This window comes from Alexandromys fortis, unplaced genomic scaffold, assembly GCF_014885135.2.
Source record: "Alexandromys fortis isolate MF-2015 unplaced genomic scaffold, M_Fortis_MF-2015_v1.1 scaffold_8_1_9099942, whole genome shotgun sequence".
Lineage (NCBI taxonomy): Eukaryota > Metazoa > Chordata > Mammalia > Rodentia > Cricetidae > Alexandromys > Alexandromys fortis.
In genome coordinates this window covers 4,316,036-4,341,034 of record NW_026067898.1, presented here as the reverse complement: position 1 = coordinate 4,341,034, position 24,999 = coordinate 4,316,036, and the positions used below count along the sequence as shown (strand labels likewise).

General features: G+C 41.7%; 1 protein-coding gene across 1 annotated transcript in view; it reads right to left on the bottom strand.

Annotated features, from left to right (window-relative positions):
- The window catches only part of Cerkl (ceramide kinase like), an 88,245-nt gene extending 65,593 nt beyond the window's left edge, over positions 1-22,652 (bottom strand). Inside the window, exon 1 of the mRNA XM_050120623.1 lies at positions 22,385-22,652. Within this exon, the coding sequence (XP_049976580.1) occupies positions 22,385-22,580 (196 nt within the window). The 5' untranslated portion in view covers positions 22,581-22,652. The remainder of the gene's footprint in view (positions 1-22,384) is intronic.
- Positions 22,653-24,999: the final 2,347 nt, after the last annotated feature.

Sequence of the window (24,999 nt, the reverse complement as noted above, 5' to 3'; positions counted from 1 at the left end):
TCTTAGGAGCCCCTTTCACCAATGCCGAGGCAAAACTGTGGGTAAATGGACTTCTGTGTGGCTAAGGTGTGGGATGACAGGAAGGAGGAAGAGAAATTAAAGAGAGATTTCTAGAAGCCACGTACATTGAACATCCAAAGCAAATATTAAATTCACATAATCCATGATCATATAAAATATTTGAAAATATTTATTTACTACCTAATTAATATTTACAAGCCTAAGATTTATGGAAACACAGCAAGGGAGAAGTAATTGGATTATAGCTTATCATGCTATTTTTAATCCAACTTAATAGTCAAGACAAAGTTCATATTTATTTTTGATATGCTAAACATTGGCATGATATGAGCTTTTATTTCATTTCTACCATTAAAAGTTTATCAATGACAAATGCATCTGAGCTTTGATTTGTTTCTGACATTTAAAAAAGTCTCAAGTAAATGCAATATGAATGGTTCATTAAGGAAGAGAACTGACCAGAAAATTATCTATAAAATGTAGTCAAATTTACGAACTCTAAATTACTTATTTTCAATCACAACTGGTTTCAAACTAGAAAAATTTTCAGAAAAATATGATTTAATAATGTAAATGTATGTTAATAAAAAACTTTAAAATAAATTCCACACATTAAGCTAGTAGCAAATTAGTATAATCTAGGCTCTTCTCTACAAGAAACATGCTGCTCCTTACTTTCACATTTGAAATATAATCGCGGGTTCAAAGTCATTTCGGAATAAAACCAGAGCTCAATTTCTTCCTTTGAAGAGTACTTAAAAATTTAAAGAACGTACTTAAAAATAAGTTTGATGTTTTTAACTTAATCCTCCATGCACGGTATTTATACAATATGTGCTCCACTCAAAAATGGCTTTAAAATAGATTTTTCTGCAAGTCTTTTATATAATCCCGATCACACAGCACAAGAGGCTAACACTACAGATGGAAGCAGGGGATATTGCTCGATAAGGCGGGGTGTTTTAAAGAAAGCAGATCCTCCGGATCACGTATTGTACATGTTTTAGCTGGGCTGGGTAGCAAGGGAAGAGCATAAAATGGCTGACAGGGTCTCAGCAAGCCCGCTTCTCCTCTGGGCTGTGACGCTACTGTGGGGTTTTTTTTAGAGAGATAAATTTGATATCAATACAATATGACAGAACTGCATCAAACCTTAATTTCACTCACAGTGAGAAGTCGCAGGATTAAATAACACTGTGCAGTCTTTCAGAAAAGTTTATTGCTTCCAGATGGATTCAAGTTTCCTTTCAGCCCTGATTACATCTAATATGCGCAGGGTGCCAACATTATAAAGGACAGAATCAAAAATATCATTTATATAGATAGCGAGGGGCTGCTGGGCGAACTCTTGCTTTCTAAATAGGGTCTAGGACTTAGGTCTTGACTACTTTAAAGACATAATAATAAACATTAAAATTTGTGTTATATTATTTAACTCTCTTGGATAATGACTTTTCTATGAAAAAGAAAAAAAAAGGGAAACCACAAATCTACAGGGAAGTAGCCATAAAATGACTCCTTGCTCAAGCTGAATGCTCTTTCCCCCATGTGGGGCTGTGCCATGTGTCACACAGCATGTGGCTTGCTACCAAGATGCCCACCTGTGCCTGTGTGGCTAAAGAGGCTTTCATTTCACTAACAAGAACACTACTAAATATCAGCCACTGCAATCAGAAATAATGCCTTCAAAATATTGACCTCACATTAAAACCTGCAAGCCGACTTGCCGCTTACATTTAGTATTTAGTTTTACTTTCTTCTGCAATACTAGTAACACTACATGAATGTTTGCTTATATCTCCCCAAAACAAAGTGCTCTCCCATAATGGGAAATAAGAAATAAAGTTTCAAATAAATATCTATCTATCTATCTATCTATCTATCTATCTAGTTAAGTAGGTAGGATAGATAGATAGATAGATAGATAGATAGATAGATGGATGGATGGATGGATGGATAAGATAGCTAGATAGCATAGATAAAATTGCATCTGCTCTAGTTTTTGAGAGAAAAGCAAAGAAAAGAGAACTTCTGTTTGAAGAAAGATCTTAGCCAGTAGATCAGGAGTCATTCTCGAAAATACAGCAAAGCTATAATAGGATTTCCGCTCTTCTACATCTCACAGGATGCTTAACGTGTTCTGAAAAAATACACTGCAAGTCCTGAAGTCATCTGACTGTAAATGAAAAACAATTTATTATGTATCCTTAAAGTGGATTAGGAATTCAGATTCAACTGTGGTCCTGAAGCTGGAAGAAAGGGAAAAGAGCCTAATTTCTAGAAGGACGTAAAAATGTACTGGCTGGAGAAATACGAGTGATTTCTATTGTAATTGCTACTCATGTCTCATTCTCTCTTGTGAACTGTCAGCAGAAACAAGACAAATATCACTGTGATAGCTTATTATCTTCATTTTCTTTAGAGAGAAGAAAGTTTCTTGATTTAAGGGATACAAATGAATGTTAAAATGTCAAGTGAGGATCAAAGTACTCTCAGATGTGACTTACGGTCCCATGTCAAATCAATAACAGGTCAATAAGAGAGTTCAACTGGTTACGTTACAGGCACTAGAGGACATAATGCATGAGTCATTCACCAGCATAAAACCCATTAAGCATTTCTGACATCCCCAATATTAATAAGTGCTTGCTTAACTACCACCAATAAAAATGGTACTTGTTTACCATAATGGTGAGCTTTCCTTAACATCTTCAACAGAACACCCTTTTTAACTAAGAAGTGATTTGTGTGTGTTTATACGTGTATATTGGAGGTGCACATGTTTGCATATGAACACAGATACTTATGTGTGTGCATGTACATACGTGTATTTGTATGTGTGTGCATGTACATACGTGTATTTGTATGTGTGTGCATGTACATACGTGTATTTGTATGTGTGTGCGTGTACATACGTGTATTTGTATGTGTGTGCATGTACATACGTGTATTTGTATGTGTGTGCTTGTACCTGCAGACCAAAGGACGACCTTGGGTGTCATTCCCTCGGGAGCTGTCCACCTTGTTTTTGTGGTTGTTGACACACAGTCTGCCCCTGGAACCTGGTGCTTGCCATGCAGGATGGGCTGGTGGGCCAGGCTCCAGAGTCTCCTCCTTCCACTTCCCTATTGCGTGGATTACAAGCACATACTGTCCTGCCCAGCAAGTTTACTTAGGTCCTGGAGATAAAACTCAGGTCCTCACGCCCGTGCAGCTAGCACTGTACAGACTGAGCCATCTTCTTCAGGCCTAGAGTTTACTCTTTAAAAACTAACTTCAAATTATTGGTTTAGGAGAAGAAGCATCAATATTGGACCAAATCTTGAGAGAAGCGCGAGACAGGAATAACAGAAATCCTCAAGCTTGTAAACACTTTACAGACTGAGATCTTTCTCCTCAGCCTAGACTGGGTAATGTTAATGTTTCGTTCAAAAATACTAATATTTAATTATGAAATGTTATCATTGGCCAGTTATGTTGGATACCTTACAGACAACAGATTAGTAAGTATTCAAATTTTAACTCACGGCTAGCTCCACGGGCTTCCTGATGGAGCAGGTGTAAACGCCCTGTGGGAAAAGTATATTTTGAGTAATTTTTGAAGAGTCAAGATGTGGCTGATGCTTGGGAGAAAGGGGCGGGGAAATTCAACATGCAAATAGAAAGGTCAGAAGCTGGTAGGTGGCATCGGAGTATGTGGACTGTACTAGAGGTGGAGCTAGAGGCTTCATAGGGAATACGCTGGTGAGAAGACGGCCAGGGAGGGATGAGGGACGACAATGGCACAAGACTCCACAGTGCCTGACAGTTGTGTGGAGTGAGGAAGAAAGATCTGGAGCTAGATGTCCTCCCGGTGCTTCTAGAACTACAGGATGAAACCCTTGCTAACCAGCAGGGCAGAATTCACAGCGGTGCACCTTTGGGGGCTACAGGGGGAGAGGTGCAGTTTTCGTTGCAGAACGCAGTAAGTTTAAGAAGTCTACTCGAAATTAGGAAGGCAGTTAATCCATATTATTCTTGTGTGATAATCTATATTATTCTTGTGTGTTTTGCATAACTTGATTAATATAATGGCTTATCTAAATGATGAATGAATTTGGGAGATACAATTAATTGTCCAATCTAGGTTTAATGAAATCATACCAATTGAGGTTCCCTTTGCACAAATGACTTTGGCTGTTGTCAAGTTGATTAAATAAATAAATAAATAAATAAATAAATAAATAAATAGACAAACAAACACTAACTGGGGCAGTCATTCTAATTCAATCATTGCGCAATAAGCTTCCTTCCATGGCAAGTTCGACATCTCTTCCAAACCAAGATGGAATGACCCATTCTTGGGCAAGCGCAGAGGGTCACATGGTGTGGTTGATATTTACTTACAGTTACCTGGTTTTGTGATCTTGAGATTTTTCTTGTAGACCCCAGATTTTGTTATGGAAAAACACACTGGACTGAGGAAGTAGGCATCCTCAGACAGTGGTACTAGACCCCAACCCACAGCACTGCTCTGAGCGCTGAGACACTGAATGAGGAAGCATGTCAACCCTAAAATGTGCGACTCTTATTCATCACTGTGGCCTATCAGACACGTGAAAACTATGCCATAGCAACGGAAGAGGCTTGGTTGCTAAGAATTTGAGGCCAGGTGATGGCCTATCTGTGAGATGATTATCAGCAACAAAATACAGGCTGATCATCTCAAATACACGAAATAAGACAGATAGCACAATTATGTCAGAATAGCCTTCCGGTATAAATAATATCTGTACTGGAGGCTTCATTTACTTTCAAAATCATATTCTTGGAAAAGTAATATAACCAATTCCATATTTAGGTGATCTTGATACTAAGTGGATAAGCAGATCATGACCGCGAACAAACCCAGATATTTAAGCCTCAGGCTCCAAAAAACCAACACAATTAACTTCTGAAATACTGGTCAGGATTTTTGAAACTTTGCAGCTTACAACACTAGAAAAGGTTCACAGAGTAGGTCTCAAAACAATGTCTAGACAGTTCTTCTGTGCCATTGACCTCAGTGGGGGTGTTGTACTGAACAGGAGAGGGCAAAGAGGGTACACTGACTTGGAATCAGAGAGAAGCGATCAAAGCTAACTCTAGTCAAAGAGTTACTAAGGTACTAGAAGATCAGAGATGAGTTCAATTGTTTAACAGGCTTCTTGTGCCATGGGTATCCTAAAACAAAATGACGTCCAGACAGCATCCCCCAAAAGCTGTGTCCAAAACCTCAGCATCAACCTTTCAGGATTTGCTGTCTTGGAAACATCTTCCAAAAGCCATAGAAAGAACTCTCCCAACCCAAAACTTGAACTACAAGAATTGAGCTGCTGTGAACTCAGGGCAGAGCTCTAAGTGACCTCTGTCGTTTCCCTAAAACATGCAGCATGCAGTTACTGCTTACACAGGATTATTGTAATCTAGCCTGAGTGGTTATTGCTGACACCAGCAAGGTAGTGCCCTTTGTTTGCCAAATTTTTGTTTTCCTAAGAACCAATCCTACTTCATAAAGATACGTTTCCAGGATACATATAATTATGCTGCGTTTAACATCTGTCGCTTTGCATTTCCAGAGCCGCATGGAGCCAAGATAAGGATGAGGGTCTAAGTCTGTGTTAAAAGGAAATGACTAAAGGAGCAAATGATTTAATACGCAGAGCAGTTGCTTCAAAGAAGGTTTGACTATGTGCCATGGTTACTTCTCACGACTTTCAAATACAGTCAAGTCATCTGAGTCTCTAAGATTATTCTGACATGGCTATCATATTGTTTTTTAGTTCTCAAATATCTTTCCTATGATTTCATATTGGAATCTTAGGGAACCTTGCATTTGGGTGTCTTCCAAATCCAGCCACCTGACATAAAAAAATCACTTCTGATCAAATATAGCTGGAAAAAAATACTGGCAGCCTCTTTTCTAATATTTAACCCTCAGGAGCACAGTGGATTCAGGTAACAGCACAGCACCGCCTTTGCAAATGTAGGTCAGAATTCTGACTGAGCTCAAATGGGTCTTGCTCAGATCTGAAGGAAGCAGAACGTCCACCTAGGTCACTTCCCCTGTGGCTGTTTAGTGATTCAGGTATAGAATCTGGTAGCCCCATGAACTTCACAATACTCAAAATAATTATTTGGCAATAAGACTCACATCTAAGACATGGAGATAAAGGAATATGGATTGTGGTACCGAAAAGAGAAATAAGCATCTAATGAATGGCAGGGACCAGAGAGTAATCTGTGTCTGAGATCACCAATCATCTTCGCAATCAAAGGCAAAGCACGGTAGCTCCAAGCTTCACTAAACATTTGGAAAATGAGCGGTCATGGCAATGCTTGCTAAAAGTACTCAGGTTCTTTTCTTCTCGCACTTCTCCAGTCTGTGCAACCAAAAGATTTATGTTCACCCTGTATTTAGACCGATCAGAATGACCAAACTCCTCAGAGCCCAAGCCGAGAAAACCTACTTAGAATAAAAAAATTAATATTTTCCCAAATTATTTCAATATGCTTTATTTTGTTTGGGCACCCTAGCAATGTTTATTTCTTGTTTTTGTTTTTCATTTTGTTGTTGTTGTATTCAAATCAAATGATAGCCACACCTCACAGGAGTAAAGGTTCCCTGCAGAGTTGGAGAAGATTAAATTACGATTTTGTAGTAGACTCATCCATTACGGGCTGTATGGCCCAGAATTCATACAACACCTGTCCAACCACTGCCCAGGAGCACTGTATCTGGAGTGGGAGCAGTGACGCCATTAGCTAATCTGAAGGGAGTCTCAGGGGAGAGCTAGTGTCCTTAGAAGACAGACAAGATCTCTCTCTCTCATGTGCTCTCGCTGTCTCCACACCTAGGAGAAAGGCAGCGCAAAGCATCCAGAAGGCAGCTGCCTTAGAGCCAGTGAGAGACACTTTATCAGAAATCAGCTCTGGGGCACCTCGGACTTTCAGCCCCAGAAGCACGAGAAAGTCATTCCCGCTGTTTAAAACCACCCTGCCTGCACTCCTTTGTTAAGGCCTTTCCAGCCAATTAGTAGCCTCACTCCCATACCTTACCCCACATTAATTTCTTAATCTTCAACATTTCCAAACTGTCTTTCACTGAGTGGTCCGTTCTTTTATCATGATACTGAAACATGCCAGCCACAGAACTCAATGATTTCCCTTCCCTTGCTCTGGGTTCCAACACCTCCCCCTTTGTGGGTACTGAAGAACAGCCAATGTCAAAGAAGAAATACTTTAAATACATTCTTAGTTACTGCTGATTCTAACATTCAAGTTATATTGAGAAGCTGCTGAATTATTTTAGGTAGCAATTCATCAAGATAACAAGGGCTGCATTACACCCAGATTAAGGTAACTAAAAACTTGTTTAATATTGAAAGTATCATTTCTGATACGACTCCCAGTGCTTGCCAAATGGGTCAAGCTGAAATCTCTTGAGTCCTTGATATTCTGACCCCTTGATATTTCCACCGTTGCTTTTTTAAGTCATCTACTAGAGCAAGAGTTTCTGAGCTTCCAAACCTAAGAACTCCTACACGGAGCTTCTAGCCAAGGCTAGCCTGAAACTCCATGGATCTGTGACCTCCTAGGACTGTTGTCTCTCACCCCTCAATGCAAACGTCTTTGCCTACAAATGCAGTCCTTTCCTGATTTGGGGGCCGAAGGAAAGGCATGAGGGGGTCCTAGATGGAGAAACTGCCTCATGCACAGTATACCCCCAATTTTAAGGTGTCCACCTTCAGAGCACATATGTAAAATTTTTCAAATCTCATAAAAATACTCCACGGTATAGAAAAATAGAGAAGTCTGGGGTTTATTCTGCAATCTTTCCCTAAAAGCAACATGGTCAGATGTTTACATCTTGACTTTCCCTATAACTTTCTAACCCTTGCCAGTTTCAAATTTAAACCATAGTCTGACACAAAGTCATTATAAGACATTTGACATATGGAATAGAAAGTAAATATAGTATTAGTATGGTAATATAGTGTTGTGGTGAAATGATCAAATAAAACTGTGAATAAATTGATATACTTAGATAATTTATTATAGAAATAAGTGTGTTTCCATTTGTAAAGTGTTTCCACAGCTCCAGAGCTGTTAACCAAGTTCTGTATCTTTGCCTTTTAAATTTAAAATACTTACTGACCTTACTTACTCCTAAATCATAATCCATAAACTTTAAAAGGCATTATTAAAATTCAGTGCTTAAGAGGGCCTTTTAATTTGGAAATATTTATTATCCTAAGGCACAACTCGATTTCTCCCTTATATATAGGGATCAGAGAGACAAAAGGAAGAAATCCAATTATTTAAAGCAGTAATCCCTTAACGCTAGGATTTTGTTTTAATTATGAAGAGTGTGTCTTATTAAAAACAAAACAAAGCCTTGTCCTTTAAGGGAAGAAACCTGATGTTTCTCTAGTGAACATGTAAACAAAACTTCCTAAATAATGCTTAAATAAATTAATTTTGCTATTCTTCTATTTCCCGTGGTATTATTGGCTTTTTAAAAGAGCATCAGATAAATAATTGCAGGCCCACCTGCTCAGGGTAGCTACAAGGCATGACACAATCTTCATGGAAATATGTTTCTTCCTATTAACCCCGTCCGTATGGATAGCACAGACAAAATTAAAATTCACCGTGCTAACAGCTAATCAAAGTGTAGGAAACAAGAATTCATTGAAAAGAGCTAAGTAGTTATTTATATAACAAATACCAGATATGCACAACACCTGAAAACCCCTTCCAAGATGTGTCCCCAAGTCTCTCACTCCTCAAATACCTTGTGTGGGGGAGATGGTTCAGAGAAGTAGATATGATAAAGCAAGCTGTCTCCTCAGGAAACAGGGAGTCACTGGGAATGGCTCTTATTCAGGCTCGCTTCGGTTGTACACGGAGACAAACTAAACCACAATTTGGGAAAATGATATTCCCTTTGGACCCATCCAACCAGCCCACTTAAGCGGTTGAGTGTTGGGCACAGAAGGCAGAAGCAGATCCTTATTTCTCAAGGGACCCCCCAGGTCCCTGGCTCTCCTATTTCATGTCTAGATGAAAAGCTACTCAGGCACTTGGCTTCACTTGGGTCTTATCCTCAAGACTAACTCTTGCAGGGATCCTAGTCTCACCACCCCCTGCCCAGTGGAACTAAGTTCTTGATGAGAAGCCACACAGATGCCATGGAAGCCAAGGCTGCGCCATGAGAGACGGGCACGGAACATGATGTCAGCCAAGCAGTGGCCAGCTGAGCAACAGAAGGTTATTCTAATGATGTAAGGCACCCAGGGAGCCTAGGGGGACCTAGGAAAGCCAGAACTACTGAATGAACATGGAGATTTCAATGACGCCACTGCTGAGATCCTGCATGTGAAGAAGGCCAACAGCTGAGACAGAAAAGCGTTCAGCAGAAAATAAGAGAGTGCTGTTGCAGTCACGTCAAGACATGTTGTGGACAGGACCATAACCACTGTGTTTGCTTTATCAGGTTCAGGTTTAGTGCTAAGTGTACAGGTGACGCATTTAACTAATGATGGCTTTTAATAAAATTAGAAGGAAAGTCTATCAATTTCCCAGAAAGAAAAAAAACACAAGGGCACATACTATTCAAGGGGAGTTTGGGGTTCTCATTTCATACAAGGGCACATACTATTCAAGGGGAGTTTGGGGCTCTCATTTCATACAAGGGCACATACTATCAAAAGAGAGTTTGGGGCTTTCATTTAATCAATATTTTACACTCACTTAAATGCCTCAAACGGTAACATATTTATGCAAAGAAAATATGTCGTGTAAACGGAGGAAAACAAAAGGTAAAGGGAAATGAGAACAAGAGAAAAATAGGAAATAAAAGAAAATGCCAGTTAAAGGTCTTAATTTCTGCTGTTCTCCATCAAGGCTGGTACTGAAGGAAGGGCCCCAGACTGTCATATGTGACCCCTGTTATCTACAGGCTTCCCTGGTGCCCATGAAAACAGATTCCAAAGCCTTTTCACTTCTATTTCCTTTGCCTGACCTTGCACAATCACTAAAGACAATAAAAAACACTAGCAACACAACAAGATCCGAGCGAACAAAAGCTAAATCACTACTAAACATATATGTTGCTGTGTATAGACAACAGTATTGTGTGCACTGGAGAGTTATATGGGATTTATAGGATTCCTAAAGGATCCGTTAAAAGAGATCTTTTTCAAATGTCAATCAGTGACACAGTTGAAAAAGCAGTCACAAAAGGGGCTTTTAAAAATACCATGTGTAGGTAGCATCGATTTTTCTCCTAGTTCTGAGATAGCAGGGCTGGCTAAATTTATTAATATCAATATATAAAGCATAAAATGAGGCTAAAAGTGGAATCTCTTATATTTGCATTTAAAATGTTGACTGAAAAACTGGAAGACTTAAAAAGGAAACTGTAGATACCACCACAAAGCTAGCAGATGTGACTTCGGGTCATCTGTACAAAAACATAAGCATATGCTAAAGAAATCTGACACTATCGTGGAATCAGTTGGTGTCTAAAATAATAGCAGCTCCTTATGTCAATGTGGTAATATCCGTATCAAATGCACAACGCATTATGTTGCAACAGTGTATGCAGACAAAAGAGCATGCTAGCAGAGGTAATGACCGGGGCTCTGACTAAGCTGGAAATGGAGTACAAAGGTACTTCCAGGAAGCAATCTTTGTGCTGAGTTGAAAGGATGCATGGCTTGGATTTTCAGAGCTGGCATTTCAACAGCCTTACTTCAACTTTTATAAATGCAGAACAGACCACATATCAGTGTCTGAGTTTCTATAGGGAACCCCAACATGGCCTTATTTACTCAAAAATAATGCCAAGGATAGGTGCTAAGCTTAGAACATAAACAAGAACCCCTTTACCGATGGTTTGAGTGTGGTATCCCGTATCTATTGGCTGAGTAATATGTAACTGTTGGCCCAATATCTTAATGTAAAGAAGCACACAGCCTTAGAAGTGACAGATGCTAAAGTTAATAAAAGTAAACAACCTTTATGAAAAATTCAACCTCTACATTTTTATTAGAGTTTCCTCAAAGTATTTAAAAGAAATATTTAAATATATGTGGGATATTAGTGGCTATTAAAATATATTACATCTAACAAGACCTTCAGCATTGTCTGTCAAGGAAACATCACAAGAATATACTGTCACCCCTTCTTACTCTCAAAGCATGAAAGCATATGTAAAATATGAGAAACGCCAATGCATGGCCGCAGCTGCTCATTGCTGCTATTATTCTCCCAGCACATATGGACATGATAGTTTGAGTAATGTTTGTAACATCCACACACAACTGAGCTAAACATTAATGTTTGCATCAAACCAAAATAAGATTTTAAGAATTACATGAACTTTTCATAATCTTAAAACACTATAGTTATTTTCTATATTAAAAAACTGACATATTTACAAACTGCAACTTCACACTTTTAGTTTTCCTAATAACTGCTGGAAACGTTCAACGATCATAACCTTATCAACAGCTAACAATATTTTCTAGATATAAAAACTCTAAGATTCCATTAATCCCAAGCAGCAGCTTCCATTCCATTAAGAATCAGGATACAGGCAAGAGAGACCCTGAGGCTTCTAGGGAAAGACAGACCTTAGGTTTATGTGGCTTGACGTACAGTCAGTCTTTCGGGAGTAATTCCTCCTGAAATGACTGCTCGAGCAGTTTCCCTTCTGCTGGGCATTTTACTAATCCCTGACCCATTTGATGCAGGGTCTCTGGGAGGATTTGTAGCAAAAGCAATGCTTTGTAGTCTTATCACTGGAAAACGGATTTTAGCGCTATCCGTAGTTTATAGATTGTCCCCATTGCAGCATTTCTTTCCCTTGGGCCCAACATCCTCCAAGTTCTGTGACCATTTTCCATGCATCCATCATCCCTGTCTCCACATACTGCCCCTTGGTCTTCTGGTATAGGAACCATTATGCTCTTCCACAGCCCACTGGTCTATCCTGCCGGCCACCTTGATTGCCTTTCCAAACCCACTAGCCAGTTTGGATGTTCACCTTCCTAGACATGGACGGAGGGGGGAGGACCTTGGACTTTCCACAGGGCAGGGAACCATGACTGCTCTTTGGATTGGAGAGGGAGGGGGAGAGGAGTGGAGGGAGGGGGAGAAGAGTGGGGGGAGGGGGAGGGAAATGGGAGGCTGGGAGGAGGCAGAAACTTTTTTTTTTCCTATTCTCAATAAAAAAAAAAAAAACCTTGATTTTCACTAACATCCAGCCTGCACTACTCCTATTTAACATTCAGGTTGAGAGCACGTGTTAGCGCTGTATCCAAGTTCTGCGTTATTACTGTCCCTTCTCTGTCCTTCTAAGCCTACGTAATCCTACACAGACCGTGTACTTACTCTCCAAATAAGCTCATTCTCAAAAATCTCTCAGCATATTCTCAAAACTCTCTCAGGACTGTTCCCTTCTCTCTTTGTCCATGTTGCTAACTCCCAACCAGACTCGGAGGCCATCTTAAAATTCCCTCTTATCCTGTTGGTTCCCCAGTACTCCCTTCTGCCCACAGAACAAGATGCTTTTCCTTTCTCTTCAGCTGCTTGTCCACGATCATCCGCAATGCCCTGCAATACCTCACCTGCACAAAAAGTAAGCCACCAAGTTATTTTTTTTTGCTGCTGTCTCTATAGAAGAGATTCTATATGCCTTGAAGTAGAAACTGTCAACCTAATTATGGCGTCTAGCAGAAACCCCAGCATGTAGTGAGAGCTCCCTAAATGAAGTAAAAACCAAAGAATCAGTAAGAGAAACACAAATTAAGAGTGTGCAGAAATACCGTTCTCATCTCTCAGGCTAGTTTTGAGGAACACTCCTTAGAAGAACATTTCAGGAGCCCTCAAGTGCTAATGAGAGAAAAACTGAAAAGCATAATGCATTCAAGGAATTTGGAAACCTTGGAGAAGTTTATAGACATACATTCTTTGATTCAACAGTTCCCTTTCTTAAAAAAAAAAAAAAAAAGACTGTTACAAAGGCACACTGGGAAAAGCGCAAAAGTGGTGGCACTGGAGCTTTTGTTGCACAATGTTCACAATACCAAGCATCACAAGAAGTTCAAACCATCACTGGACATCCTGCTGCACTGAACTGCGGAACACATGGGATAGTGCTGAGGAAGAGGAAATGGCTCTCCCTATGTCATGGTACAGAGCGCCCCACGACGGCGTGCTGCAGAGCGCCCCAACATAGCATGCTGCAGAGAACTCTGTAGAGTGGAAAGATGATGCACGGTGTCATATTTTAATTGTAAAAGGCCAGCAAGGTGGGATAATAAAATATATGCATGTCTTCTTATCTTAAAAAGTAATAAAAGAATAAACCCCAAAGTTGGAGAAATGGCTCTGTAATTAAGACCTAGTAGCACTCTTACAGAGAACCTGAGTTACCTCCCAGTGCCCACTGTGGGTGGCTCACAACTGCCTGTGTCTCCCACTCTGGGGGGCGCCACAACTCTCACCTAACAGACACTCACACACATGCACAACCATACACTCAGATATGCATACGCACACATAATTACAATTTTTGAAACTAAAACTAAACAACTTATTAAAATTTCTATTTTTCACAATTGACTCAGAAATTACAAATTGAAATTACAGACAAGTATAACAAACTCTCTTGCTAATTGCCTTAAATTCTGAAAGAAAGCATGCGATCTTGTCTTAAAGGTTTTAGGATTCAAGTTGAGACCCCATCACTATGTGGGATATGGGACCAACAACTCCCGAGGATACTAGAGGACTCTAGGTTCCCTGAAGGGTCAGCAAAACAAGAACTGCAGGCACAAGGCGAGGTTGTCAAACTTTGGATCCAATCAACTCCATTGCTAGTAAATCTTGGGGCAAGTAACTTAATGTCAAGAGTACTAGGAATAAAGTTCCCTTCTATACTATAAAGCCTTGTTGCAAAGGTTAAGCAATATAAAACACGTAATACAGAATCTGGTGGGATAAACCCCAGTTGATGTGTGGTTGCTATTTGCAGCCAAGCATAGGGCACTGTTGTGTAGCTGCTGTAGAGTTTACACAACACTGATTCTGGTGCAAAACCATGGAGCAGTCACAGGACTCCCCTGATGCCAGCTGGTATATTAGTTTAGACTTTGTGCTTACTGTAAGTCCATTGCATTATACTGATGACACAAAAAATAAAATGTGAAAAACATTTTCTCTGTATATATGTATGTGTGTGCTTGTATGTGTGTCTGCCTGTTTGTATACATGCCCGCTTAGTTCTAGATTTAGTTACTTCCTACACTGAGAATCCCTAAGGTCTCATTTACAAGTCAAACTTTAGCAGAAGGTTCAGTTTCCAGCAACTCCCACTCCTTTATTTCATTCCCGATCTTCCTTTTGCAAACCGAACTTTGGGAACCACAAGATCGTATTGTAGGAGGAATCATAAGATTATAGGAAGAATTATAGCTAGAATTCCTTTCCTCTGGTACCACACATATGTATGAAAGTTCACAGAGGCAAAACCCACTCCATCAGCACGCAACACTCTAGTGCCAGCACCACACATCTAAAACTCTACCAGTCATGCAAAATCCTTTTCAAGGGGCTGCGTTTAAAACTTGGCGATGCTCTGCCGAATTGTCAAGGAGATCTGAAGTGCTATCTAGTCACCAAACTTTAGGTGCAGTGATAAGCAGAAGCAGCCACACAGCAAGACCTCACAACTGCAAGGAGTTGTATCTGCAATATTCCTGGTCCTCTTTAACAACGCTGACCCGCTCTTGTCAAATTGCGTGGATACAAAATTGTGCCAGTATAGGCAACCATCTCCCACATCCAATAGTACTCAGTTGTCTGTAGCCCTTGGCTCAGCTCTTTGAGTCTCTCTTTGCCCTGTTTATATTTCTGTCGTCCTCTGTAAGACCTCAAGCTCTGGGCAGAGCCATCTGGATCACATCTTTAATCTACTGACCTTCGCCATCCTCAGTCCCCAAGTGACTCTCACTGTGTGTCCCTGAGGGGCTGAGGAAAGATTTGTGAACCTGTCCCACTTCCAAAGGGTCCACAGGAGTAAAGAGAAGGGGGAGGAAAAAGGAGAACAAAACAGGTTAAGTCTGAAAGTGTTGTCTTTGGATGGGACCACGTGGTCTCCTCATCCTTTGGAATAAGCAAGAGTCCACAGAACATCACGAGGTCAGACAGGATGCTGTCTATTTCAGATCAGTAGCAGATAGGTCGCTGTCAAATTTCAGATCAGACACTAAGCACATGACTGTGGTGAATAACACAACGGTTTTGTCCTCTATCACTAGCTTATTAACCCACAAGTAACAAAAGCTGCCATGTGGACTCAAAATAGTTTAAAGTGGCTGCCGCTTTAGGATTTCCAGGTTTAAAATTGTTCATATTTTTTGTTTGTTATTGCTTCTGATTTGAGTTTGGGGCATGAGCTCCCGTGCCTTGACCTCCTGAGTCCCACCATCCCCGGCCTGGCACTCAGTTGCTTTCCTCGTTAACCGGCCACTCAAATAGCATGACTCTCTCCATCCTGTGCTGGGATGAACATTTTGAAAATTATGCTTCCTGAGTAAAAATACACATTAAAATTACATCCTGAGAAGAAATAAAACTTTTTCCTTTGTTCTTAACAGTACTAGGGACTGAACCCAGGACCTCGCAAGCATTTGCTCTCTGAGCCAAATCCCTAGCTCAGAAAATGAACATTTCTGTCCTCTGTTTTATTGTGGCGTTATCTACTGCACTTGCCACCGGCCTCTTCGTGTGTTAGACTTCTGTAAATTAAAATTCAATCTCACTTCCACTTCTGTTCCGACAAACTAGCCATGGCTCTGTTGCTCACACAGCTACTGGCAGGGGGTGCGACCAATTTAAAACGCAGCATCCCACAAGGTCTGACTGGCAGTCCTACAATGGAGAAGTCACTATTTGTTATAAGTTGTTATTGTTTGTCTGGTTATGTTGAAGACCATATTATCTTGGAAACAAAGACCTTGGGTAATTTTTACATGGCAGACACTTGAAAAACTTTTATTAACAGGGTAAAATGCAGTTACTACCTAAAGTTGAAACTTCATATCCGATGTCTTTTAAGAATTCCTTCAAGTCTGATCACTTTGGAACATCCCACACGGAGGGATTTTCTTGTTAATGTGTAGGATGACGACTCACAGCCTCGAGTCTTACTAATTACCACTTTTCTAATTCACATGAGGAACAGGTCATTTTGGGGGTTAGCCCCTGCTTCCATTATTTGTGACCACACGACCCTCTGACAGATGTCTCAGTTTGGATGTACACAGCAGAGCTCTGGGTATCTGTTTCGCTTACATCTGTTCCCAAACAGCTTAGGCAGATTAATGCTTAGAATATGCCCCCGCTCAGCAGAGTCTCAAATAATCAGCAACTCCCCTTGTCTTCACAATAATCATTTCTGAAAAAGCAAAAAAAAAAAAAAACTTTTTTTTTGCTTTCATGTTTTTCTACATTACTTTCTTGCTGCTAAGTTCCCAGTTAAGTAAATGTGTTTGTATCAACTTGTAGATGGAGAAAATCACTTTGGCTCGTAACAAGAGATCCTTTCAAGTCTCTGTTATGAAGCCCGGTTTCCTGGATTTTACTGGTCACTGATCTAATTCAGCTGAGCTCAGAGCTGTGGTGGGAATTATTTTTTAAAGAAAACAACTTTAGATTGTGTCAGCGGTAGTAAATGTGTAAAAATAGAATTGAGAATCAAAATTAAAAGCCGAAACCTTCATTTTCTATAAAAAATGATTGAAACATAATATTTTAATGTTAACATAATTATAGAGTCTGTTCAGAAGTTTGGGAGAGATCACGTGATAATAAAGCAAAATTAAGATGGGCTAAGATGTCCCTTCTGTCTAATATGTGACATTGGCTGGCAGACAATGTCTGTGGGGGAGCCCTGGCCTATTTCTCATCACGCCCAGGTGCTGGGGAAGTGAAGCGCTTCCTGTTTCCCACACGGTTCTTCTAATGAGAAATTCACTCTGCTACAAAGTTTCTGCCATAAAAACAAAAGTTTCTCCACACACACACACTGGCCTTTCAACCCTTACTTTATTTCGTTGGACAAAAATGCCCTGGATTCTATTCTTTATACTACAGCTTCTCAGGTGACCAGAACTGGTGGTCTTTGGAGACGTTGGTACAATACAAATCCTTCATTTTGCAGGGGAGTAAACTGTCACTCAGCTGGCTTAGCTGATTTGTCTAAGTCATTTGCACACTTGCAAGTTCCAGAGTTAAGACCTAACAGCCTTCTGTATACATGCCTGACACTCTATACCACACATGCAAACAGAAGTGTATGGCTCTGATAATGCATTCACACACTCCAAGGTGGTGATTTTGGTGTATTGTGAATCTGGTGTAATTTTGTTACAACTCACCACCTATACTGAAAATCTGAGTGACCTTCACAGCCCAATGTTCACAGCCCAATGGTGAGACTTGCTTTGTGAAAGCTTTATTTTAGATGTCCATATATGTGCACAGGTGTGGGTCATCCTTTTCTGTTCACCCAGAAGCCTCAGAGCAATGAGAAAGGACAGAGGAGACACGTTCCCAGCATGAGAAACATGGGGGCTATGGACACGTGCAAGGGAGATCCCTAAATCCATCGTTTGTAAAGGAAGTACAACTAAGCTTGATCTAGCCCAATGCCCCCACACTCCTCGCTTTCTGTATCAGTCACTTTTGTTTTACAGGAAAGATATAACATCAGGTCACACAGGACAATAAAATACCTTCTTGCTTGGGATGTACAAAGTCTTGCATTTTCTGCTCCAATCTAACGCTCCAAACTAAAGATCGCCACATGACAAACACATGCTCCTAGGAGTGTGTCACTGGCTGAGACAGCAAACAGTGCAATAGGCAATTATTACTGTTGAAAACATTGAACTCTGGAAACATCTGCGCTAGTAACACAGCATAGGCGATCAGTCATAGAATAAGACAGATGAATTCAACAGTTTTGACTCTATGCACTAGGTCTACAAAAGGACTGGATTATCACAGTTCATCACAGATCCACGAGAGGCCCTGTAGAGCTCTATCCCTCCCAGTGAGCTACTGTCTACTGATGGATTCTGGGGGAGGAACAGTCACATCTTTAATTGTGCAGTCACTGAGGAGCCCCCCAGGCTTCAGGGGATAGATGAAAACTCGATCACACTAACGATCCTGGCAAAATTCCATGGGCTTCAAGAATTCAATGCTTGTATTATAGGTAGGAGACATTTGACAAGATATGAAACCACAGTAACCAGAATGCACATATGAAATAACCAAATTACAAATTCAGTAAAAGTTAAACTGTAAACAGGTAAATGGCAGCTGTACCTGTCCACATCTTCCTGAGCGTCTCGGCACCGTACACCCTGTCCTGCCACCACATGGAGAACTGCCTAGACCGAGCCCTGCCCTTCACCTGCTCTGTATTGGCAGAGTTCAGGTCTCAGGTTTATGTGACCAAAATTTACATTTGGTCTCAGAAATCTCGCCTTATTCCACTCTCATTTCTTTGGGGTTCTGCCCACTTGTAGATCACAGACAGCCACCTTTTGTCAACTACCTTTTACCAACAGGAATAAACCCATCTATGATCCACAAGTAAGGCAGTCACAATTTGCAGGCCTAATCAGAAGATCATTAAGAACCATTATAGCAATAAATAAAAATCATTCTCTGAAATGGATAATGCCTTATGGTCTATATAGTTTATATGACAGTGCTAGATTCCTGGTCTTTATAACCCTGAAGCTGAACAAAACAGAAACTCCCTGATATACTCTCACAGCAAAAAATACGGCCACACTGACTCTTATGTTAGAAATCTGGAAATAATATAAAGGCACGCAAGGAACTTGTCCTCTAATGAGAATAAAATGGTTATTCATGTTTCAGTATATGAAGCTCAAATGCCAAATGAGAATGGGGGAAATATATAATGAATCTTCAATAGTTTTAATGAGTGTAAACATGGAAGCATTGAAAAAAGAGCAGAGGAAGCTAATTCTGGGTAGCAGGGGTTACATGAAAAACTTAGTCTATGGGGCTCTATCTCTGTCATCCCACCTATAACAAGGTGTTGAAGTCTGAGGACCACACTGCGAAATAAAGATGCAGAGCCATACAGGTGTGTGTCATCGAGACCTTTTGCTATGTTAGATAGAGCATCTCCTAGCCCATTCCCTACTCAGTGGGTTTTCAAAGAAACAAACATGGTACCATTAGGCAAAGTGGAAGCCAAGAAAACAGACTCACCACTCTAATCAAGAAACTTTTGGGGCTGGAGAGATGGCTCAGTGGTTAAGAACACTGCTTGCTTTTCCAAGGTCCTGAGTTCATTTCCCAGCAACCACATGGTGGCTCACAACCATCTGTAATGAGGTCTGGTGCCCTCTTCTGGCCTGTAGGTAGAGCACTGAGAATACTGTATACATAATAAATAAAACTTAAAAAGAAATTTTCACTTTTATGTGCTATATATGCTGTGGAATAATCCTTCTGTACACTGTCAAAATGTGTTGTTCTCATTGCTAAATTAGATTTGGGGGGGCAGAGAGAATATTGGCAAGAAGGGTGGACTCAGAGACAGAGAAGAAACAGGAGGTGCAAGATGAAAGAGAGGTAACACCACACACATAGCAGAATGTAGTGAATAGAAATGGGCTAATTTAAATTGTAAGATTTAGTGATAAGCCTGAGCTATTGTTCAAGCATTTGTAATTAATAGTAAGACTCGATCTGGTTATTTGGGGTGACTGCTGGGACACAGGGAAACTCCGCCTTCAGTTACACATTGGAGATGCGCTTCAGAACATTTTTTATAGAGTTCCAGTTCATTTTGCTTTTTTGAGACAGGGTTTCTCTGAGTATTCCTGACTACCCTGGAACTTGCTATGTATATCAGGCTGACCTCAAACTCAGAGATCTGCCTGTCTCAGTCTCCCAAGTGCTGGGATTAAAGGTGTCCACCACCATACCCTGGCTAAGAGTTTTGATTCTTAAAGTGGAGAAGGGAGGTGACAATCCTCCTGTGGATGATGAGGAATTGCTACTTAGCAATATGTATCATGGTGCGAGGCACCAGATAAAACCACGTCTGATAATACTGCAAATCCTTATGACAAACCATTAAGCTCAGCTTTCTTGCCCCTCCCCTGATTATTTGGGATGTGGGGACGTAAACAGCTCATCAGTCCTTTATGCTAACTTCCCTGTTATAAGCGGATCTCTTTCCATCAAGCACAGTAAATTCTTCAAGGGGATTAGATCACCCACATTAGATCACCCACATTAGATCACCTCACAAAATACTGTTTACTTCACGTGTGGGGGATGAGTGACTGGTCATAGTCCCAGCCTTTGGGGTCATGCATCTAGGTTTCAGGCAAAGACTCTAATCCTTGGGTTGCGTCTTCGAAACATTCATCAACATGTCTGAGCACTACATAGCAAACCATTCAACCTGTAAGGGAAGAACTGCTCACAGGGCTAATACCTTCCTTAACAAGACCTAATAAACTAAATGGAAAACATCTCTTCATTTAAAGAAAAAAAGGCCAAACTATGTGCAGGTGTGTCTAAGCCCCCACCTACATCAGTAGGGCCTCACAAACCTCATCGCTACAGAGGATAGCACCGCGGTCCCTCTAAATCAGCCTTGAGTCCAGGAAGGGAACCGCAATCTCTGTGGTCACTCGCTTTCCCTGCCAAAAAAGACCACCAATTTGTCATAATTCCAGCAGTGCTGACCTCCAGGAAAATACGTTAGTGTCTTTGTTCATCGCGCTCAAGATGGACAATATGGGGAAGACCACATAGAACTTTGTTCCATCGATGAAACTGCTAAGATACTACAAGCTTAAAAGTTGAATGCTCTGATAACAGCTCATCGACACCATGCAATATTATTCGGAGACCTCATCACCCCAGCCCTGCCTGGGGATGCCAGCCGATACCTGCCAAGCAACAACAGCCAAGGCCTCCTCCATCACACACCTCAACACCAAGTCCTCCTAAGAGTGCTAGCTTGGGTACAGACTTCTCTGGGTTCTGGAGCCCCTTGGCTCATTTTCTCATCGCTCCCGTCTATGCCTCTACACCCCACTGCGTTTAGTAGAATGCCTCTTGAGCTGCTCGACAACTGAAAGGGGCGGGCTTCTAAGGAGCCAATATTAGAAGCTCAAGGTGTGTTAAATACCAGGTGTTAATTGCAAAAACAACAAGCGTGCTCAAAGGGAGGGAGAGAAAACCGAAGGGTCTGAGGGCAAAATTAAACAGAATAAGCATTTGCAAACTTCGGGGCAATAAAACTGTCAAGAGAGCTTTCAAATTCTATTACCAGGAGTGCTAATTAAACCTATTTTTCCTAAATCACCACTGCTAGAGAAATGCATTTCTCCTCCACGATTTGCCTCTGCGCTGCAGGCCCAACCTACCCGAGGTCTCCCTGCACAGTCTGAATGCTCTCGGCTTGTAGGTTAAATTGGTTCCCTGGGCTAATCCAAATTCTAGTTATAAACATTTACATCCCCTAACCCAGGCTGACTTACAGACTAACGGGAAGAGGCCACAACCGGGCGCCTTGCTTGTAATTTCAAAGGTTAGGATAATACTTCATCTTGGGTTTTCAAAACACATGAAAACATTTTACTTAAAGCCCAAAGAAGCTTTGCTGAAGTGAACGTCACTGCATATGTCGCTAGGCTGGAATTCACACTCCAGGCTTATGCTGGGCCCTGATGATGGTTTCAGTTTGTTAGACTTTTGAACTTTTGAAACTTTAAACAATGGCTTTACCGTTCTATGACAAACGGTAGTGCCAGGAGTTTTCTCTCAGGGGCAGGAGGAATCAGCCATTTGTAATTTTATAATCACGTAGTTAGTTAAAATGGGCTGTAAACCACATTCCACTCTTCTCAAAGGCACTTCTAACTGGTGACTTGAAATATTTCTAACTGCAAATTGCAGCATCGTGTTTTCTAATTAAAACCTTTAAGACAGTAAGTTTAAGTAAATAGAAAAAAATCTGCGATGCGATATTCTTCAGAAATTCATTAAAAATCGGGCTTCAAAACTTGTTACAAGTAGAAGGTGAACTGCAACTTCCTGGTTTGCAACCCCCCCCCCCCACACACACACATACATACACACACACCAGGAGGCCTGGAGGCTGAAAGTCAGCTGGGTTTCTGTGTCAGGGAGGAGGCAGGAGGACGTGGTGGCTGCGGAGTACAGGGGGCGTGGGAATATTGGGGGGCCCGCCACTCACCCGCTGGGAGCTCGGGCTGGATGCGCCGCCACCGCAGGGTCCTCTCGCCCAGCACCACATCACAGCTTTCCCTCTGGATCTCGAAGATGCCCCGAAGCAGAACCCGCTCAGACACCGCCTCTGGGAGCTGCGGGGACGCGAAGGGAGTCCCCTCCTCCAGGGCGCCCACCCGGCTCCCGCGCTTCCACCGGAACATAGCGCGCGGGACGCGGGGCGAAACTGGGGACCCCAGGAAGCCTTTTGGGAAGAAGAGTGTCCACAGCGTCTGTCTGGGCCGCGTCCCGTGCTGCCCGGGCAACCGTGCAGGGTGCACGCAAGGAGGCGGGGCGGGAGGGCGGGGCCGCTGGAGTTTCCCCTGCTCTGGGCCTCCAGTGCCCTCCCTGGGCAGTGAGCATTCCCCAAATTGACTTGGTAGGCATCACCTGACCTGGTCCTTGTTAAATAGAGTGCAGGTTCCAAACTGGCTTGGTAGGCATGACCTGGTTCTTTGTTAAATAGAGGGCAAGTTCTTAGGCCTAGTTTAGTACTAGTGCTCAGGAGGCAGAGGCAGGCCGACTTCTGAGTTTCAGGCTTGCCAGTTACATAGTAAACTGTCAAAAAGAAAAAAGAAAGGAAGGAAAGGAGAGAGAGCGAGAGAGCGAGAGAGCGAGAGAGCGAGAGAGCGAGAGAGCGAGAGAGCTAGAGAGCGAGAGAGNAGAGAGAGAGAGAGAGAGAGAGAGAGAGAGAGAGAGAAGAAAAAAAGTTAGGTGCTGAAGGAGGACTTAAAGATCTTCACAATGCTGTGGTGTAGGGGAAGTTAGGTGCCAAAGGAGGACTTAAGCCAGGCTCTCCTGAAGATTCCATTCACCCCAAGGCAGCCATTCCGCACTCTGTTCTGGTCAGACTTGGTCAGAAGACCTAGTTGCGGGAGTCTTGGGACCATTTGGAGTCCAGCTGCTCTTCCCTGCTAGAGATCTTTACTTCCCTTCTGATTTGAGTTACTGAAAGCTGTGTCAAAGTTGTTTACCAGCTCTGCTTCACGAGCGAGCACGTGCTGCCTTGCTTTGAGGATCAGAGGATAAGGTTTTCACCTGTTGGCCTACCTGACTGTTGGGTATATGAGCCTCCGTGGTGCTATTGAATAAAGGGCTTCTTACCAGTGACTAGAGTTCCGTGTCCCTGTCTCTCTGTCTGTGTGTCTTTGTGTTTCAACCTCCAGCCCCTTGCCCGAAGCTTGGAAGCTCTCAAACTGTATGGTAGCGCATAGAACGCAGACAGGCATTGTACACTGCACAGGAGGGTTTTTTTTGGTCTCAAAGCTCAAACTGTTTGCTGTTGCCAAATCTTTTCCAAACAATCTCCAACATGCCAGGCCTGCAGGGACTTAGGTCCAAGGCACTGAAGGCAAATGCTCAGCCTTCCTGGGTAGTATGAATTCTACCTGTTCTTAATAATAAAAACCCAGAGATAGCTATAAGGGTTAATGCTGAAGATCAGAGAAGCAGAGCGGCCAGCCACTAGAGAAGTTCTTACCTCTACCAATGCTCAGACTGAAGGGGAGATCCAGTCTCTATGAATCCTCTGACTATATCTCCAGACTGCGTCTGACGGCTTGACTCCTCCCATCTTATATTCCTCTCTCTGCCTAGTCTTATCACTTTCTGTGTCTACCTCTCCGAAGCTGGGTTTAAGGTGTGAGCCACCACCACCTGACTTTGTTTCTTTTTGAATCTGGATCAATCTAGTGTAGCCCAGCTTCTTATACCTTCATAGGGATATCCTTCTTTAGGTTGGCAAGGTTTTCTTTTGTGATTTTTGTTGAATATATTTTCTGTGCCTTTGATCTGGAGTTCTTCTTCTATCCCTATTATTCATAGATTTGGTCTTTCTATGGTGTCCCAGATTTCCTGGATGTTAAGAATTTGTTTGATTTTATGTTTTCTTTGACTGATAAATCTATTTCCTCTATGGTATCGTCAACACCTGAGATTCTCTCTTGCATCTCTTATATGTTGGTCATGCTTGCCTCTGCAGTTCCTATTCATTTACCCAGATTCCCTATATTCAGAATTCCCTCGGCTTGTGTTTTCTTTGTTGCCTCTATTTCAGTTTTCAAGTCTTGAACTGTTTGAAATCTTTGCTTTACCTGTTTGATTGCTTTTTTCTTGGTTTTATTTGATTTCTTCCATTTTTTGTTTGTCTTTTCCTCCATTTCTTTAAGGGAATTTTTCATTTCTTCTTTAAAGGTCTTCATCATCCTCATAAAGTTACATTTAAAGTTGTTTTCTTCTGCTTTTTCTGGGTTAGGATGATCAAGTCTTCCTGTTTTTGACCACTGGGTTCTGGTGTTGCCATGTTGCTTTTAAAGTTGTTGAATGAATTTTGCCTTGGTACCTACCCATCTCTTTTTCCATTGGTGCCAGCAGTGTCTTTGCCTCTTGGTCCAATCCTAGCAATGGCTGTCTGTGTCTTTGGGAACTGTTCTTGGTTTGCTCTGTACTGTTGCTGTCTGTGTCTCTGGGAGCCACTGAGTTCTCTCTTGGCCCGCTCCTTGATCTACTCTGTGTAGTCACAGCCTGTGCTTCAGAGTTTCTCTCTTGGTCCCTTCTGTGCAATTGCAGCCTATGCTTCAGGGT